Raw genomic sequence first — 19,709 nt, forward strand, 5'->3', positions numbered from 1 at the left:
TCAGGCTGGGGGTATGTGGAAACAGGGCATTTGCTCAGAGGAATATCTCATCTCCCTTGGAAACTGTGACACAAAAAGACAGGCAAGGGACAGGATTGAGTGCACATGCAACAGTGGTGTAGACTGAGGAGATCACATCCTTGCAATAGAAATGACCTTATCTCCTAAAAATCAATTTTAAAGCATATTGAAACCCAGGAATAGACAAAACAATTTGCATTTTAAGACAGTCTAGCAAACACATTCGAATGCAATTTGGTCTCTGTACTCTGAGGATTTCAGAGTGTGTTAGTTAACACATCTCTTTGCTACTGTAAACAAGGCCTTCAACTTAAATAGCTGTGTGTAGGTAGGGTATCCATGTCTCAAACACTTTTATATTGCTTATAACAACTGCTCACCATCCCTTAAGAAACAAAGATCCCATACAAAATAGCAATGCCATGACTATATAAGCTGAGGACCGAAGTGAGTGTTCCATGCAAATACTTCATGCTGTATGCAGCCCAAATTTTCAAACAATTTACAAAAAGCAAACTGCCCCTCCAAAACAATGTGCCCAGCTGTTGCACAGATTAGGTTATGTCCTGTGTATCTTGTGCATTAGTTTTGAAAAGGCTGTCTGTCATGCTGACTGCCTTTTTGTCTATTGTTGATAACAGCTACTTAGAGAGGGTTTTGCATATAGGGTACTTATTTATAATGAGTTTCCTTATTATACCTCCGAAAGAACGATTTTCATGTCTGTAGTTTCCTGCTGGTTTCTAAACCCAAAATAGCACCACAACTGTATGAATCATAAAGCATATGCTCAGTTTGGAAAGACTGTATTTTTTACTTTTTCTTTCCACTGAAACGAATGGTGTACATTGCTAACAAACCCTAGGATGTTAAAAAATGCTACAAATGCTTATGCTGCTGCTCTGTGTTACTATATGACTAATTCATCTGAGTTAACTATTGTGCTGTTAAGGAACTGCTCCAAAGGAACTGCTCATTCACACAATGCAAAGCGTATCTAGGAAGTGGTCTTCAGAATCAGGCTGCACTTTTGGGTTTAATTTTCTTAGCATTATCCCCCTACTACTCAATATCCATTTAAAAAAAATTAAAATAAGTGATCAATTTATCTTCAAACAAATCAACTTCTAAACTGTACTTCAGGAGCATGTGAGAAACAAAAAAGATGGTCAGAAGGGACCTTTGGAGGTCTGCAGTCCAACTTCCGACTCAGAGTGGGTCTGTGGGCAACACTAAATCTGCCTAGCTGAGCCCTGATGACCTCCAAGAATGGAGATTCCACAATTTTTTTGGATAACCTACTCCAGCACTGCACTGCTCTCCTCCTGAAGGAGTGTTTCCAGTGCAAGTTTTCCATACTGCAACTTCTTGGCCACGGACTCTTTCTTTGTCACCTACTACCACTGAGACAAAAGTGGAGAATTTGGTGCCTCTACTTTTCTAAACATATTTGAGGTCGTTGCAGGCTGAAATTAGATCTTCCTTACTCCTCCTCCTCATCTCTACCACACCAAACAAGGCTAGTTCCCTTAACCCTCTTCTTTGCAGTTCATATGTGCTAAATCCATAATTATTCTGGATTTCAGATGATGTCACCGGATGTCAGTCTGTACTGACACTGGGGTTTAGGCCATATAAGGCACAGAACTTTGCGTTTTTTTCTTGCTGAATTACAAAAGTTCCTGTTAGCCAAATCTTCAAGTCTTTTGGAATTGAGGTTCCAATGATAAGTGTTCCAACACCATCTTTCACTTGGTATTATCTGCATGTTTGCTTAGGGTGCTTTCTGTCTCATCATGCAGCTTGACTTTGAGAACTTGAAAAGCATCAGTCCCAGTACATCAAAAATATAAACTTGAGAATTCTGGTGGAAGAGATGTATGGATTTGACCTTCCAGTACCACTGGAAGAGTTAAAAAATATGGAAAATAGGGTAAAAACAAATGTACTTTACTCAAACTACACTGACACTGCTTTTAGAGGCTTACTGAAAAACTACCAACTATTAAAAAGCAGTGTCTAAATAAAATCTTTTCAAATGGAGATTTTTTAAAAGAAATAAAATGTTTAGTGCCTTTTATCTCTATCTGTTCTAATGCACTTATTCAAGACAGTTTGGTTATGTTCAACTGTAAAATCCTCTAGGTCTTTTTTTCAGTCCCAGCTAAGAAGTGAAAAGCTAACATCAAAGCATAAGCTTAAAATTTGCAGAATAGAAATCAACCAGTGCTTCAGCTACTTCAAAGTGTAGCCACCGTTTCTCATCTGTTTATTAAAAATACCTAAATGGAAGGAAACAACAGGTTTGAATGAATTCAATGTACAATATGTATAGTGGTAAACATGATACAATATTTCAGTTCATTCAAACCACATAATTCTATTATCATTAGCCTCAGGTTCCTGTTTTGATGCATATTTAAGTATTAGACTGAAGAATAAAACAGGAAAAAAAACTAATTCCTTTGTTACTCTGAATGTAGGTACAGAGACCCTGTTGGGTCATCTTTTTGGCAGTTTCATCTACCTGGGTGCAGAATTCTTTGATGCTAAAGATTCTGTTCTTCAAAACCGTAATTGAATACTATTTCATCATTACAGAGAACCAGCATTTCACAAGAACTGCAACTAAATCAAAAGGAGCTTTCTAAGCTAATTAGTGGAAAATCTACTCATGGTGATACTGAGGGAACATAACATCGTTGTGCCATTAGGAATATCTAGTCTTCCAGAGAGGCTGTTTCCTTGGTGTTCTGCAACTCAGATGAGTCCTGATGTGTACAATTAAAACATTTCTGTTCTTTACTGAAGTCTGAATGAAACTGCTGAATTGACACAAAATGCGTGACAGCGTTGACTGACCCTGCTCACTTCAGTAAGTACCTTCTTTGTTAATTGTATGTTTTCCATATATTGTAAGCTGTTAGGGAGAGCTACAAGTTCTAGTAAGCATCAAACAAATTCATGGTATTATTCTAATAAACAATAATGCAACACACTGATTGGAATTCTCCATATAAAGACAGAGTCCACATGAAAAGGTAAATTGCCTTCAGAAGAAAAGTAGTTTGTTACAAATATATCTCTGCAGAGCAGGAACACACACTGGCCCAACAGATAGCAGTATTCTCCACCACTTCTGAATAATGTTGCATGCAGCCTCTGGTACAGACAGAAAATGATTGCAGGGAACATAAGATGGGAAAGCAGCACGAATGTGTTTTTCAACTGATTGTTGGGAGGGAGGCTTTGATTTCTCCTAGGCAAGGAATTAACTTGGAACACTTTTTCTAACTCAGGCAGGGGCCAAAAGTGATGAAAAGCACATAGAAGTTGCTGCATTTAAAGAAAAACACAGTTTACCGTAAGAGGGCGGTAGTCGTTTACCCAAAAAAAACTACAAACCCGGCATGTCAGTCGAAAGATTTAACTTTCCCTCGTCGAATCTCTATATAAGTTACTTCAGCAGACATCACTGTATTTAAGAAAACTGGATTTGGAAACTTACCTTTTCTACAGCAAATGTTCGAATCACATATTCAGCCAGGAGCTCTGTTTCTATTAGGGTAACTTTAATGTCTTTATATATCTCTGTGTCATCTGGCCAGTATTTGCAGCATTTGACCTTTAAAAAATACAAAATAAATTAAGGTTCATTTATTTTAGAAGGTTCACACTGAATCCATTCTGTATTTTGTGCAATGATTTCTGATTTAAAATGCAATCATGCACAGAACAGTCACATTTTCTGCACATGGAAATGATTAATGTTTAAGGAACATTGCCTCTTCTTTTTTTTAAGACAGTTTTCAGAGTTGCAGGTAAGCTTTGTGTTGTGGTTAGTGAAGTAAGGCAAATTTGTATGAAGCACAAGGGATATTTATACCCTGCACAACTCAGTTACAGTAACAGTTCATTTCCTGTGCTTTCCAAAGCAAAGTGTGCCCAGAGGAACAACTACCACCAGAAGGTTTTTTTCCTCAACCTCTAGGTGGTGATTTGTCTCAAAAATATCTTACTCCCTTCTATAATGAAAGTGTTTTGCAGACAGAAGGACACCTCATTGCAGTTTACTATTTCCTCATGAGGAGAAGAGGAGGGGCAGGCACCGATCTCTTCTCTGTGGTGACCAGTGACGGGACACGAGGGAATGGCCTGAAGTTGTGTCAGGGGACATTTAGGTTGGATATTAGCAAAAGGTTCTTCACCCAGAGGGTGATTGGGCACTGCAATAGGTTCCCCAGGGAAGTGGTCACAGCCTGACAGAGTTCAAGAAGCGTTTGGACATTGATCTCAGGCACATGGTGTGACTCTTGGGGCTGTCCTGTGCAGGGCCAGGAGTTGGAATTTCATGATCCTTGTGTGTTCCTTCCAACTCAGGATATTTTATGATTCTCTACTGTTAGAAAAGCACCTGTTTTCTCAGATTAACTTTCCAAAGGAACTGATGAGAGGTCAAATAGCAAAACTCGATGACTGAAGTCAGGAGGTGAGTTTTATGTCCAGGCTTTAACATTAATTTACTAGACAACCCCAACCACTATGGTTAGGATTCATCACTCTTAGCTTAACCTAAAATGAGTAGGACCAATGCCTTCTAGAGGTGCATTTATTTTTGTTAACTATGAAAAAAGGTTAGATGATTGCCTTCACCTAGCTGTTTGGCTTTTTAATGGCTGAGGTTAGGTGAGATGAACTCCTCTTTCTCCCATACTGCTATCGCTAGGCTTTTGGGGTTTTGTGTTCTTGGCAAATTCATCTTGGGAGATGGAAAGGAGGTGTATTTTTTGAACTGTATTTCAGATTTTCTAGGCCCTGGTGTGATCTAGATGGGATAGACTTCACAGTACTTACTGTATACAACATGCACTGTTCTGCTATTTTTTTAAAGTGGGTCGCTGTGGGGACTGTATGTGACAATGTAGATAGCTGACAGACTTAAGAATTTTCTCCTCCTTCCGATTTGTGTGGACAAAGTGGTGGGCAGGGAAGCTGACACATTACTTATATGTCTTTCTCTTACTCTGCTTTATTATGTCAGTAGTTATGCTATCACCACTGCATCTGGGCATCATCCAGTAGTGCGGTACGTGCTAGGAGTGGCATCTGTTACACATCTGCTGCATGGAATGGTTTCTGTCTTTTTCCTACCAAAGGGAAAATTTAAAATGGATCTTTTAATACATGTAAATGTGGCTTACTTAAATATGCACCTAAACGAGTTGTGTAAAAACCCCAAACACTTCAAATATTCAAAAGAAAACTGTTAGAAAAAAAATTAAAAAATTAAACTTCGCAACAGATATGAGTATTTCTGAAATCCATTTTCATGCCAAAATATTTGGATTACTATCATGTCTAGTCTTGAGCAAAAGATGGAAGCATGTATAAGCATACAGTGAAAACTGTAATGCATGATTTAAATGATTTATTTATACAACGTCCAGGTTCAGTATATAAAGGATTATATACTTGTCCTGTCAGGCAGAAGAAAATACTTTTCTCAGAATTTATTTCAAGGATGTAGGTTATAATCATGTGCAACTCCTCTTTACTGTATGAATAGAAGAGAGTTCTTGCCACATTATAGTAGTGACATTGGTTGATAAAATAAAAAGTTTGTTCAGGCAGGGTCAGTAGTTATGACCCTTTTTCTGACTCATTAGCAGGATAAAACTTAAATCTGAATAGAACTGAGTTGAAGGGCTGGAAAAACACAGCCCCACATCAGGATCCTCTTCAGAGAAAAAGAGTAGCCTGGTCAGAAGCCCTGGCTCTCAGCCACAAAATTAAACAAACATCTTAACAGCTTATTCCTGCTTACACAGCTGATGGAAAGCTCCTAGAGCAAAGCTGAAGTTCAGGTAGTTTTATAAGCAGGTTTTTATTTATTTTTCTATGCTTGTCTTCAGACCCAGTAACTGCATTAGTATTAGCTAAGAAAAATTCTTGATAGTCTTCACATTTCATCTCGTATTAAGGGTGGTTTCTGGACAAGTAGCAAACACCAGTCTATAAAGCTCCCTTCCATAGCAAGAGGCTTGGAGTTGGGATACTGGACAGTCCTTACAGCGCTCAGCACTCCTGTACCAGGGAAAAGGGTAGCAAGACTGCTCCCCCCCCACGCTCAACAGCCAGCAAGCTGACAGGGTGTCAGTGGGGATGAGAAGGTTTCCACTAGCCAAGGGCCAAGCTGGGGGTCATTGCCAGGATGCCTAAATGACAGGATGTCTGACAAACCTGTATTTATCTTTAAAGCATATCTATCCGCTGTAAGCAACGAACAACCATTTCAGAAGCATTAAACATTGCTGCAAGCAGTTTAGTAGTTACTACTGCTATCTATTGTTGCATCTACTTGATATTTATTCAGATCTTATCTTGTTTGAATGTATTTCCAAAAATCCTCTGGTAGAAGTTAAGTGAAAAACATTGAAAGCTCATTGTTTTGTCTGTATTGTTAAAATAATCCAGAAAATTCACACTGTTCAAATCCCTCAGGGCCAGCAAACTGACCCTTCTATAATCATTGCCATGAACTCTTTGAAACAGGGTTTTCCTATGTATGGCTAAGATGATTTTTGTCTCTTCATGAAGAATAAGGCATTTTACACTGCCTCTGGGCTGGAGCAACACACTGACAACCCCTTCTCTGGAGTCGATTCCCTTTTCCTGCCTGTTCACATATCCGTTCCATAGGTGGAACCTGAACTACACAAAGACAGCCAGCACACGTAGGAAGGGAGCAGCTGCAGTGGTGACCCTGCACAGCACTACGGATCAGCACGTCTCTTTGTTGCTACCTTTAGCTTTGTTTTTTTCTGACGGGCACCTGCCATCCTCAAAACAGCTCTAGTTTAGGAAAATAAACAATCAGGGGGAAAAAAAAGCAACCCTGGCTGAACTAAATTGCTCAACCTTGAAGGAAAACATGCCCGTTTCTAACTTGCTAAGTTTAGACAGTCTGGATTATGACTAAAAACTAGGGACATTCAGAAAGACCAATTTAGAAGAGCACAGTCCCCATCTTATTATGCCTCGACTGTTGGATTTGCTTCCACTCTTTTTTTGAACCTTATTTAAGATGATACAGTGGAATAATTAGGGAAGCATTGGGGGATGTTGCACAGAAGTTACAGCCTTTTGTGCCTCATGCAACTTGGGCCCACCAGGGATTTCTTACTCAGCTGCACAGGGGATTTTGAGCACAGAGCAGACTGGAGTTGAGCAGAAGGATCCATGACAACACAATTTCCTGAAAACTCTCCCAAGTGGAATAGGGGCTGTAAAAGCCATGGGAACGGTGCCAGAGCCGCAGTCAGAGCCACAGACCAACTGATGATTCACTCACTGGAAGGGAAAAAAAACCACCACCCAAACTCAACTTTATTTTAATTCAGGCGTTTTTCCTACTTTTGGCTCTTGTTCTGCAATGCTCTGCACATGCTGAGCTCAGGACCTGGGAACTCCATGGACACCCAGTTAGCCAGAAGTTAAGTAAATGCTTAAAGATCCATCTCCCATTGTCTCCAGGACCACTCAAATAAATGCAAAGATGTCTTAAAGACAGAAGTAGATTAAATAGTGCAAATCAAAATCACATTTATAAATGCTTTTTGGATCAGGGCCTTTATTTGCACAAGGAAAGACAATTGCAACAAAATAGAATATGGTTTTACTCATTAAATATGAGAAACACTGTTGGTAACATATGCTCATTTTTTCTTTTTAGCATAGCTTTAGCTATCGTAACTTGATGAATCTCTTTTCCATTTTATAAACATTTGGTACATGTTTTACAAAAAAAAGCCTACTAACAGAAGGTTTAGCTAAATAATTGATACATGATTCCAGAACTGAATATTAAATGCATTACTTTTTTTTCTCCACACAGTTGCTACCATAACAGTAAATATCGTCCTCAAAGCAGAAAACATAATTTTGAATTCTCATCTGAGCAGAATTATAATTGAGAGTTTGTTCAGATACGCCCCACATTTATATACTAACCACATGCCAAAAAATACAGATGTTCATCACAAGATGGGATAAAGGGGTGACTGCCAGAGACACAATGAAAATGCTCTGGTTTAATCTATTCATCCCAAGGTACACTGTCCAATTGTTTCAAACATATTTATTTTACTAATAATTTTAGAAATTTGGAGAAGAGGATTATCTACATCCACCCTCTCATTCCATTAAACTAAAACAGTTTAATATGACAAACTCAGAATTAAAAATGAAGGTGGAAAGTTGTTGTTGGTAGTTCTAAATACAACAAACAATGTAGGCAGTGGATGGCTAACAAACCCAAATTGTGACTTCTGAAGCTGTATATTGAGCAATTTGGCAATGTGACACATCTAGCTAAAGGCAGTATGAAAGCCAGGACAGTAATTCATTTACTTAGAGGTTTGGAATAGAGTAATATTACAGACTTAATATGTGAGCGGGTTGTGAAATATACGTCGTAGTCTGTACAGAACACTTTAAATAACACTGATTATTCAAAGTTTCCAATTTCCTTTGATTCTGAAATACTCTTACCAAGAAGGTGATTTAACTGACTATGCCCTGCATGGATTGTCATTAGTGAAGAGCAGTATTATATATTCTAATTTAAAATTAATCCTGAACTAAGTAATGACGATAATGCAGACATAAATTTTGAAACCTCTTGGATATAAAATGAAATAGCCAACCAAGCTCACTGATGAAAATTTTTAACAGATCTTACAGATGTACCTAGGATAACATCATATACTTTTATTTGGCTGACTTGAAATAAAAGGACATCCAGTAATTGAAAGTATTTTTATCTAAATACTTTTCAAACAAAAAATGTATTATGATTTAAGAATGTTTTATATGTTATAAAACAACCTTTGACAGAAGATAAACCCCAGTCTTTCTTTTTTTCATTTTCTTTTGTTTGCTTTCAAGCAAGTCAGTTAATTGTTTTATACCTCTTTTTACAGGTTTCTAAAAGGTAGGGAAGAGTACTAAGAATTACAACTTTTGAGATACTGTTTGGTGCCATCAGATGAACGGGTCTCTATAGAGTCAGCCAGAAGTCTTTATGTTGTTCATAGCTTCCAGAGGAGGGGAGGTGTCTCCATGAATTTTACTAGCTCAGTCTGACTTCTTCCAGGGATGGCTCAGAGCAGACATAATTCTCCACCTTCTGGTGCTCTATGTTGCCTCAGCAGTGCAACCCTAAGTCACCTACTGAATGTACTCTCATATCAACTTCAACCCAGAATAGCTGGCTTTCTGGACACGTCCAGTAGTAGCCATACATTAACGCTTTTCACCTGAGAAAATGAGTGTGATCCCTTTCTTCTTAAGAATCAGGGATACTGTTAGCATGCCATCAACCTGGTCGCTTGGGTTAGATGAAATTAAACTGACAAGCCAAACTCATGGTGTGGTCTTTGGCCATAAAGAAGAATTATTCTAGAAGAATTGCTTTAGGGTAAAGGTAGACCAAGGTAAAGCTGTTCTAGTGTTCCTGTCTCCATTGTTAATACCAACAAAAAAATATGAATGGTTTCCACTTCATTGCTTATGTTTAGGCAATTTTGTGCACCTTAGTACAGCCCTGGAGGAAAAAAGGTTGAGCACAGAACACATGAGAAGGGTGGTCCCATGCCAAGATGAATGATGGTTACAGGATTAGCTGAAGCTCCTCACAGCCTCTCTTAATTCCTGATACAACTGTGAAATCATGAGTATATTACTCAGATCCTGTGCTCCAAAGACCTGATGTGCCTGCATTGAGCAGAACAGCCTGTGCTCTGAGCCATGCTTCCATTCCAAGAACAAAATCATGCCATTAGCTGAGTACAGAGCACCACCTAGTTAGTGGATTGTATCTGGCTCTAAAACCTGATCAGCTGATGCTAGGTTAGAAAGCTCTCCATGTTTCTTTACTGTGTAAAGTAAAACTGTGTCAGTGCCTCCAGGATACTTCTTCCCTTACAGAGAGACAATTTCACTAGACTGCTAAGGTGAGGAAACCTGCAGTTATGAAGCCATTTTGCTAGCCCTGACATCTCAAAGAACCTGAGGCCCTACCTCTTTGCAAAATGCACTTAAAGTTACATCCTACACCTTGGCAGCACTTCAGCTAGGCCAACAAGGGGGTCACTGCATTTGTGTATCCTTAAACCTCTTTTGTTTATTTCTCAAAGTGAATTATCTCAATTGGATTAGTAAGCATTAAGATATTAATCTCTGTTGATTAACATTCTTTGAAACATAGCTTTTACTGGAGAAGAGAATGCATCAAAACACTGAGAGCTGAAACTACATCTGCTTTGAGCGACATGGGACAGTGCTGAACGCTTGTAGCTTGATGCTCTGTCTGATGATTGCTAATCTGGGGACATCTTTATTATATGATTGCAAAGAGTCCTTCCTTCTCTTTCCTGAAGAACAATGTCCAACTTTTCCCAAAGGGCTCCTCCCTTACTATATATAATGCAGTAATGTAAACTTGTTATTTCTGGTTAGAAGTCTAGAAAGCTGAAATCTGTTTTGATGACTGGAAGGGTTCACCGACTTGAAAGTTTGATTTTTTTTTTCTGTTTTTCTCATTGATACTCTGTAAAAGTATAAACGGTAGTTTATCTGATAAGAGATACTGGAATTAGAGTGAAACTGAAAATATAACAACAGAATATAAAACCATGTGCTTATGTACCATAAGAACAAGTCCCTTTTTTGGGGGGGTAAACATTTTTAAGAAAAAGTTTTCTATATATGGGAAAGGAAACTATAGATTTAAGAAGCTGAGAGTAGAGTTACCTAGAGGTAGGTAAGGGATTCATATAGCAACCTTTTCCTCTCTTATTTACAAAATGTGGTTTCTTTCTTTCAGTAGAAAAGTTAAAATGAAATCTTAGTCACCAGTATGCACAAAAACTCTTTGGCACATCTCCTAAGGAGCACTAACACCAGTATCCGGAATTAATTCCAATGTAGGTAATTTGGCTTATTACATTTAGAGGCAGTTTCAATTAGACAGAGTGTTCCTCCATTTATACTAAATACAAATGTGCTGTTTGTGAGACGTGCTGAAGAGCCACTGTGTTTCACCTCTGCAAGATCACTGTATTGGGTGATCTGAATCTTAAATACAATTTAAGTTCATCTTTGTTTATTATAAAGTTCTTCTGCATGGAAGTTTCTCAAAAGTTGTAAAATGCATAAGTGCAAGCTTCATAATAGATTTGTGTTAAAAGATTCTGTTTTCATTCTAAGTGTAGGTAGCAAATCCATTGGAAATTTCACATAGATTTTACGTTGTTAGAATTTCCAATGAAGTTTTTGGTTTCCTCTTGCAACCTGTTTTAAGTAAGAAGTCTTTGGGCAGGGCTTTATTTAGCAGTTTTTCTTGGATATCTAATGTCTGCCTAAAACAGAAATGGACCATCAGGTAGATCTGAAGATCTAGTTCATCATAAAGATTTCTGTATTTTTTTGTTGAGGAAACATATTTTTATCTGTTTTAGAAATGTCTGTTGAATGCTGACCAAGGTTGCACATCCTGAGCACCCAAGACATGAACATAAGACTGCTCAGGGCTGGGCCCACTGATAGGCTTTCCTGAGAAAAATAACTCTCTTCTGACAGCATTTATCTTACAACAGGGAATGCTTTTTAGCCAGCCAGCATCAAGGAGATACTCCCTCTCTGTCACAAGACCATCGTATGGATCTCCTCGCTGTCACGTGGAATCCAATACTCTTTTATGCACGAAAAGTCAGAGTTATCCACATTTTTGTAGCAATGCAGATAAGTGCCACATGTCAGCCGCACGTCTGGTAAAACAAGCAAAGGAAAAGCGAAACCACCACTGTATTCCTTCTTTTGCCCTATGCAGACAAGCCATTCTTGGCTGCTGGGAGGGAATTGTCACCCAGGAGGAGTGTGAAATGGCTATCAGGAAAGCACACCACTCCTGAGAGATAAGCTGGCAGTGAGAGGCTGTTTTGGTAGCACTAAGGTGTGCATGCAGGCACAGGGGCTATTTACTAGTTTACAGCTGACCTTCATTCTCCTGTTTGTGTCACATTCCTTCTGTTGTGGTCAACCTCGCTTCCTTTCAAAAAATGGGTCTTTTGTGTGCTTATTAACACTATTAGCCCTGGCTGCTTTCTAATTCTGGATAATAATTGAGAAACTCTAATTACTGTAATTACTATGCTCCTGGGGTGAGGTTTTATTTTTTATAATTATTTCTAGTGATTTTGTTTGTGAATACTTTTAATATAAAAGAGCATGTAGACAATCATGAGCCCTTGCACTGCATTTATTTAACAACTACCTCCACTAAATTTCATCAGTGCCCTTCACCATTTATTAATCAGATACTACTTAATTTCTTCTGCCTCAAGCAAGTGGGAAAGCGACTACTGACAAATGACAAATAATGTGACACGCCAAGTTTGATTCTGCCAACAAAGAATTAGTACCAGCCCAACATAAGCAAAGATGGAGGTGACAGCTAGATGGCACAATTGAATATATTCTAAATCTTCCCCACATGACTCTTTAAGGAGGAAAAAATGCTTCAGTGTGTGCAAACACTGAAACAAAGCAAGAAGCAACCTTAGACTTTGGCCAGTACATAAACTCCTTGATCCATTCCCATTGCTTTCCACAGAAGGATCCAGTTGTGTCTTTTGGAGCTTGTACTCCAGAACAGTCTCTTGGAGTAACCAAGATGTTCTCCTGTGTCTATTTTCTGATTACCCCAACACTGGTGGGATAAAAAGTTTTGTTTATTCTAGAATAATCCACCAGATTATGCTAAATTGCTCAGGAAAAGACGTTCCCTGAAATTACACTACTATCTTCAGTTGCTTTTTCACTTACAAACATGGGCATGGAGGCCTCTTGCATTAATATAATCCAAAATACATTATTTTGAAAAAGCTTGTTGTCACACTGATGTAATTTTATGAGTCTTGATTCTCGGTTATGCTTTTTACTCGTTAGTGTGTGGTTTGGAAAATTCTTGGACAAAATGTAGGTATATTATACCATTAATTACTTGTAATTTCCTTTTTGTAAACTTTATTGTGAGTGGAAAGTTGTTGACCCCAGTATGAAGAAGACAGGGACTTTTTTTTGAGGCTGCTTCAAGGGCTGTTTATTTGTTTAGAGTTTTTTTGTAAAAGTTCTTATGTTAGCCTAGGCCAATCTCAACTGGCTTCATCATCTGTTATCAGAGAACTGTTCATGCAACTCAGCAATGATTTTCCTAAATGACTGTGAGACCTCATTTAGATTTTTAATAAACAGTCACATTCTAATGAGGTCTTCGTAAAACTGACTAAATATGTTTAGAAATCATTAGCTTAAATTATCAGTACAAAAGTCTCCTTAGGGAGCCCTGCAGATTTTGTGATAAGACTTCTGGCAGATGGATTAGTGTAACAGCGCAAGTGAGTTCTGAATTTCCACACAAGCAGTGTAAATGTGAGTGACTGGGTAACAGGCTACTTGATAAAGAGCTAAATGTCCCTGAGGTGGGTTCATTAAAGAGAGAAAACAATCAAAACACATTTCGGTGCCATTTAAATACCAGGTGCACAGCAGTCTGCAGGTGCCAGAAACACTGACAAGGGTCCCTTGCTGGAACACACAAGAGCTTAAAGGGATGTGTGGTTTTGACAAGTGTGCCTCAGATAATGACAGATATTGGCTGATGTACCTGGACCCTGCTGGAGGGTAATGTGGGGACTGAGTCATTTGCAGCAGGTGCTTGCATTAGGGACAGCCTCATGGTGATTCCTCTGCCCGCAATTAAAACAGTCCTGATGCATAATGCTCCAGGGCAAGAAGCAAGTTCCTAGCACCGATTTAATGACTATCCAGCTAGTCCTGGTAAACAAATACACATAAGCCCCCTCAATGATTAATTCATGAAGGCTGTATGCTGTGTGGCAAACATGTTAAATAGATATCCCTCTTTCCTGAAAATACAAGGGAATTTTCCTCCTCAGCTTACAATGGGTCAACAGGGTGAAAAAATAAAAATAATAGACTCCTATAAATCTTACACCAGCAATAGCAATTGAAATAGAAACCCTCAAATTTGGGAAGGTTATAAAGTTTGCCCTACAGGAATGCTACCAAAAGGTCCATTAAAATCATTACTAATCAAGGTGGCACCGAGCTTGTGTTAGGGGTTGTGGGACAGATGGTGTGTTTGTAATTTGCCTCCTTGTTACTGATGGGTCCAGCTCTGGGAGTGGCACAAAAACACCAATGGAGGAGTGACTGCATTGTTCTGTGGCTCATACAATTTCATTTCCATTAAAAACTCATTTCAATTTCTGCTCTCTAATCTCACCTATGCTGGCCTCCAGAGAAAGTGAGAACAAAGTCATTTCTACCACTGCCAGAAACAACAAAGCCACAGATCTGTATCCCACTAGGACTCTTGCACCCTGAAGAAATCTCCACAGTGGCACAAACCATTATTTGCTCCTAAAGGAATGTGCTGTGTACCTAAATGCTGAGAATGGAGGCTGCCAACACTGGCACCAAGACTGGCATCTCCCTTGCTGGCACCCGACAGTTCACTCTAATTGGCGCTTTCAAATCCTGACTTTAGGAAAACAGTATGTGGTTTCATGCAGTATGCTATTTTTGTTCTCAGACTTGTTTATTCATACCCTGAAAACATCCCTTTTTAAGTTGTCCACTTGGGTACTTATGAATGTGTATTAAAGCTTTAACAAAGAGGTTTGCTGGAGAGTCTCCTATTCTTGCAAATCCATCCATTTTGAACTGATATGTGACCATCCCGCTATTTCTACCTTTTTCTTTGCTCAAGGGACTGAGGAGGAAGCAGCCTCCATGATCCTTTTCTGTCTCTGCAATTAGTTGTACATGTGTTCCTGCAGCAGGTGTTAATTGCAGTCAAAACCCCCATCTTTTTTATATCTAAAAATAATACTGGCACCTGATATGTGCTTGAGCACACAGATAGCTTAAATGTTAGCATTTATATTATCAGTTGACAAAGGACCTATGGAAGAATAAACTGAGGTTGTAAAACTGGACTTGCTGAAAAGGACTTAAACTTACACCACACAAACAGTGCTCTCTCTCCTCATGCAAATGCCACAGGGCAGAGGGGGTATCAGACACTCCACCAGCATGAAATTAAAAACATCTCTTAAAACCATGCAGCTCACACTGAGATGTGTGCACTTGACTTCTTATTTCAACACTTCGATTTACAATAATTGCAGTAGTTCCCATAAAAGCAGTGGTTTTTTTCATTCCAAATGAAAGCTGTATGCCAAGTTCTCAGGCAAATTTTCTTGAAAAAACATCCCAGATGAGAACTAAGACACCAGTGCATAGACAAAGCAGTAAATGAAAAGACTCAGTTATTGACAGTTGTGGGAAACAAAGAACAAGATTCCATTCAATACTTGTTGAAAACAAAATTAGCTATAAAGATTTGTGTAGGAGGCTTACTTTAGAAGTTATCAAGCAAAGAAAGAGAAGTACACAGTATCAACCAGGTAACTCAAGCTTTCCTTTACTACGCAGCTCCTGAAGATAACCTCCTGATAAACAAATTTAGAGTACAAATGAGTAAAACTAATTTTTTCTGGTTTAGTCCAGAAGGCTTACAGGAAGTAAAACCCAAACAAACCAGATTGATTTAGACTAATATACTATGAAGCAATTTCATACTTCCAACTACTTTTCCCAGACATCTGTTTCAGAATTAATCCCCTTAGCCTCCCTTAAAAAAAAAGATGATTCCATACTTTGTTCTGCATCAAATTCCCCGATTTCCTTAACTGAAATGGTATATCTGAGATATGTACAAAGATATGGCGCCTTCTTTCTTTGGCAGTCTTTGCAGACTCTGCTGTACATAATGCAGCTTTATCAGTTACTTTTTTATTGTGCAAATGTTATCAAAGCCAAGCATCCAAGGCACATTTAAAAACAATTGATAATGAACCTCTTAACACAGGCAGTCATAAATATTTTATGTGCTATACTTAGTATATAAGCATCTTGTTGGTCTTTTATTTAATTTCCATAAGCAAACACCCTGGATGTCTTTCATCTTTTTAAGTACAAAAATCACTTACCCTTCCCACTTCTACGAGATTAGTAACCATGATTATGCTGGCTGTGTTTTCATGCCATACCATTCTCCAGAAGTCATATATTGTCTCCTGCATTGGTCCTGAAACAATAAATCAAATGAAAGGTTACAATCAGAAAGTCTCATGATTGGAAGCTTGTCTCTGGGGAACTTTGAGAGGCCATGACTATACACATATATTCATATCACTATCATCATTTTTTCATTTAGGGTCGGTTAATTTCTTTTCTGTCATCCCACCTATCTGCATTTAAGTATTTTCCTCCTGAAATAGTGTTCTGAAAGAAAGTTACTTCTCCAGTGCTTAGGTATTTATCTCCATAATACCCAGAAGTGCAATTATAAAAAATGGATAGCATTACTCTTTCTTTTTAACAACTGGATGATAACCTAGGGAAGGTGTATTTGGAATGAAATGAGCCTCAATGGACTCTGTGGCCTTTCCTGGTTTCTAATATTTTTCTTAGTATCCATCAAATTAGCCCGGCTCCTAAACTGTAGTTCCTGAAGTGAAACAGTTTTTCTGCTGCAGTATATCACTTTGCAAAACAGTGGGGAAAGTGGCAAAGAAACCTGACATGCCATGGCAGCATGTCCTCTGCAGTGCTTTCCCGAACAACCTGTGCACTTTGGTAGATGAACACACTGGGCTTCCTCCAGCATTGTGATGAAGCTGGGTACCAGCCCACAGGAAATGCTAAAGAAAGGTAAAATGTTGAGAACCACCACGCCACTTTGCATATGCCTGGTCCTGCCTGTTTCTGGCCTACATGCCCCACCCTTTGTGTTTGGAGTACCACTCCAATTTTAAACCACTGCTGTAAAATCACTGAGCCAGTAAGAATAAACAATATAAACTATAAACTTAACATCCATACTGAATCCATTACCAAACTGTCACACTAGAGTAAGCAATTAGGGGTTTATTTAGAGCAATGACTTAAATCAGCTAATTGGAGAACAAATGGATAATGTATTGACCTAAATGTTCCTTTAGTAAAGAAGTAAAAACTCTTAAAGCATTACAAAACAAATTGACAGATTTCGGTAGTTTGCACCCATGTTTTGGTACTTTGAGCTCCCTTTGAAAATAAAATCTTCACTCGTGAAATAAAGTATTTTGTGGACAATGTAGTTATACATTATTACTATATTATGATGGCAGGGGGGTTGGACTAGATGATATTTGAAGGCCCTTCCAACCCAAATCATTCTATGACTTTGTGATGCTGTGATATTATAGGCAAGCCAAAACCAACTCATGAGGCAAGTAGCACCACAGTTATGACATAACTTACTTAGAACTCAAATTTAAGAAAAAGGATAATAGTCTAAAACTCTGAACACTTTAAAATTCCAAATGATAATGTTATCATCTATAATTTGCATAGATCACTTAAAGAACTTATGCATTCTCTCCCTTATTTAATCTGTCTTCAAAAATGCTGCACATAAGTTTCACAAGTCTTCTCATAGTCACCTAACTTCTCTTTAATTGTTTTGGTTGTTCATGTAACAGGAGAAAAAACCATTTAAAACAACAGGAAGCTATGATGGTTAGAACATGAGAAATGTCAGAAGGTCTTAAAGCAGAAATAACAGGAAAGTCTAAAATTACAGTTTCTGAAATTACTAAATTCAAAATGATGCTGTAGCTGCAAAACTGGACATCTTTCTTTTTTTCTTTTAATTAACAGCAAGAACAGGTGATACTTTTGTGAGATTTCTTCTGAATTATGACAAGAATTAAATCACTCTCTATCATATGGAAATTTACAGTAAGTATTTTACTTCTACCAAAGTGTCCCGGATATGTAATACAGTCATGGTCCAAGTGCAATTTTGAATGTCACAGTAATATAATTAATACACATTATAGTGAGAGTTTAGCTTGTGTGTGTGTGTCAGTCACAACAACATTGAAAGGTTTGTGGCAGCCTCTCCTACTGATGAAAGGAAGGAGACTATTCTACTCACTGCAGGAAAATACTATCTCTGTATAGCGTCTTCCTTTCTCTCAGATTTCAAACAAGTATTGAGCAAAACCACTATTGCTATCATCTTGTAAGGACCACTGCTAAAAACAGGATTAGGGTTTTACACAGAGTAGTGTCCTGGAAACAGTCTGCAAATTCATGACCCCTTATTACTATTATTTAAGTTTGATCAAGGACAAAAAATAACAATACTATTGCTTCAAGAATCCTGGTTTAATGGAGAAAATCTAAATGGCTCCACTGCATTCTGTCTCCATGGGACTACGAGACATTTCAAGAAATTTCATCTATTTTTGGTAACGCTGCAGGAAAACTAAGAAAAGATCTTCTGTCCACACAGTTTTCTTTTCCCCTTGTGAGAAGCCAGAATCTTTGAGAAACTGAGGGGCAATGTAGCAAGTTTCTCTATGCATTAATACAGTTTTCTTTCCCACAGATTCACTTGAGGTACAAGACAGTTGGGCCCCAGTTTGTAACAGTCATTTCTTTTTGACAGCTCTGGGATAACCTGCAACAATTTATTCCTGATTTAATTTTTTTTTCCTTACAGACAGCATAATTTTGTCATGATTTAAATATTCCTACATTTCAAATCCTGAAATCATACATTACAACTGGGAAGAGATCCTAAACATTAATTTATTCCAGTAGAACTTGAATTTATCATTCTCTATAAAGAAAAAGATAATAAGTTATAAGAAAAATAAATCTTTGGATAAAGTAGCAGCTTTTTTTCAGGCCAGAGAAAGAGTTGAGTTCTGACAAGTCTCTCAAGTTCGACTCTCAAAGTACTTCTAGGAGAAATGTCCTATTCTGCAGTGCTGAGTATGCTCTTCTCAGTCTTATTGTCCAAATGATAAGAAAAATCATAATTAAAAGTGCGTGACAGGATTTCCGGCTCTCCTCATGTATTCTCATGTGTCTTCTTGCTTTTCCTCTCCAATTCTTACATGTAGCCTCCAAACTTCTTTCATGTTCAGAACACTAAAAGAAAAAAATCCCACCCCAAAACCTACCTTAAAGTTTCAGAAAGTAATTCTTCTATACCCCATTTTTCTTTTCTTCTTGACATTTTAAAAATTATTTTCTGACATATGCATAAATTATTACTTGTCTCCAGTGAGAACTGAAAAACATTAGAGACCAGGTAGGGTTGGAGGATTTATTGTCCTGAACAATCTGATTCCATGCACTCATGGCAGGGAGAGAAAGAGACTCTAATTGTTCTAAGCATCAACTTAACAGATGTGTGCACAACAGGTAGAAAGGTTATTTGCAGCAGTTGCCCCCTTGCAGAAGGAGAAGGTCTGAAGAGAAGGTACTGTGCTACCTAACAGTCAGCCTGTAGCGTACCCCATTAGGCCCACATAATAGTACTCGGTATCAAAGATCTCAGCTGTGAAAAAAAAGAAATCAGAAACATACTGCAACCAGAAGATGAAAAACAAAGGAAAAGAAGAAAAAGAAGTCAAACCTCCAAACCCCTAGCTAATTAAATGCATTATTGAAAAAAACTCAACAGAAACAATTGGTTG

The 19,709-nt window shown here is 38.1% G+C and overlaps 1 protein-coding gene across 9 annotated transcripts in view; it reads right to left on the bottom strand.

Annotated features, from left to right (window-relative positions):
- Positions 1 to 19,709, bottom strand: part of PTPRM (protein tyrosine phosphatase receptor type M) — a 453,290-nt gene that overhangs the window by 17,808 nt on the left and 415,773 nt on the right. For all 9 annotated transcript variants that reach the window (XM_051772753.1, XM_051772744.1, XM_051772735.1 and 6 more), the window contains 2 exons: positions 16,161 to 16,258; positions 3,530 to 3,646 (listed from right to left, as the gene is read on the bottom strand). In XM_051772753.1, coding sequence (XP_051628713.1) covers positions 3,530 to 3,646; positions 16,161 to 16,258 — 215 coding nt within the window. The remainder of the gene's footprint in view (positions 1 to 3,529; positions 3,647 to 16,160; positions 16,259 to 19,709) is intronic.

This window comes from Manacus candei, unplaced genomic scaffold (assembly GCF_025592945.1).
Source record: "Manacus candei isolate 608988 ecotype Guabito, Panama unplaced genomic scaffold, ASM2559294v1 h1tg000008l, whole genome shotgun sequence".
In the NCBI taxonomy this organism is placed as follows: Eukaryota; Metazoa; Chordata; class Aves; order Passeriformes; family Pipridae; genus Manacus; species Manacus candei.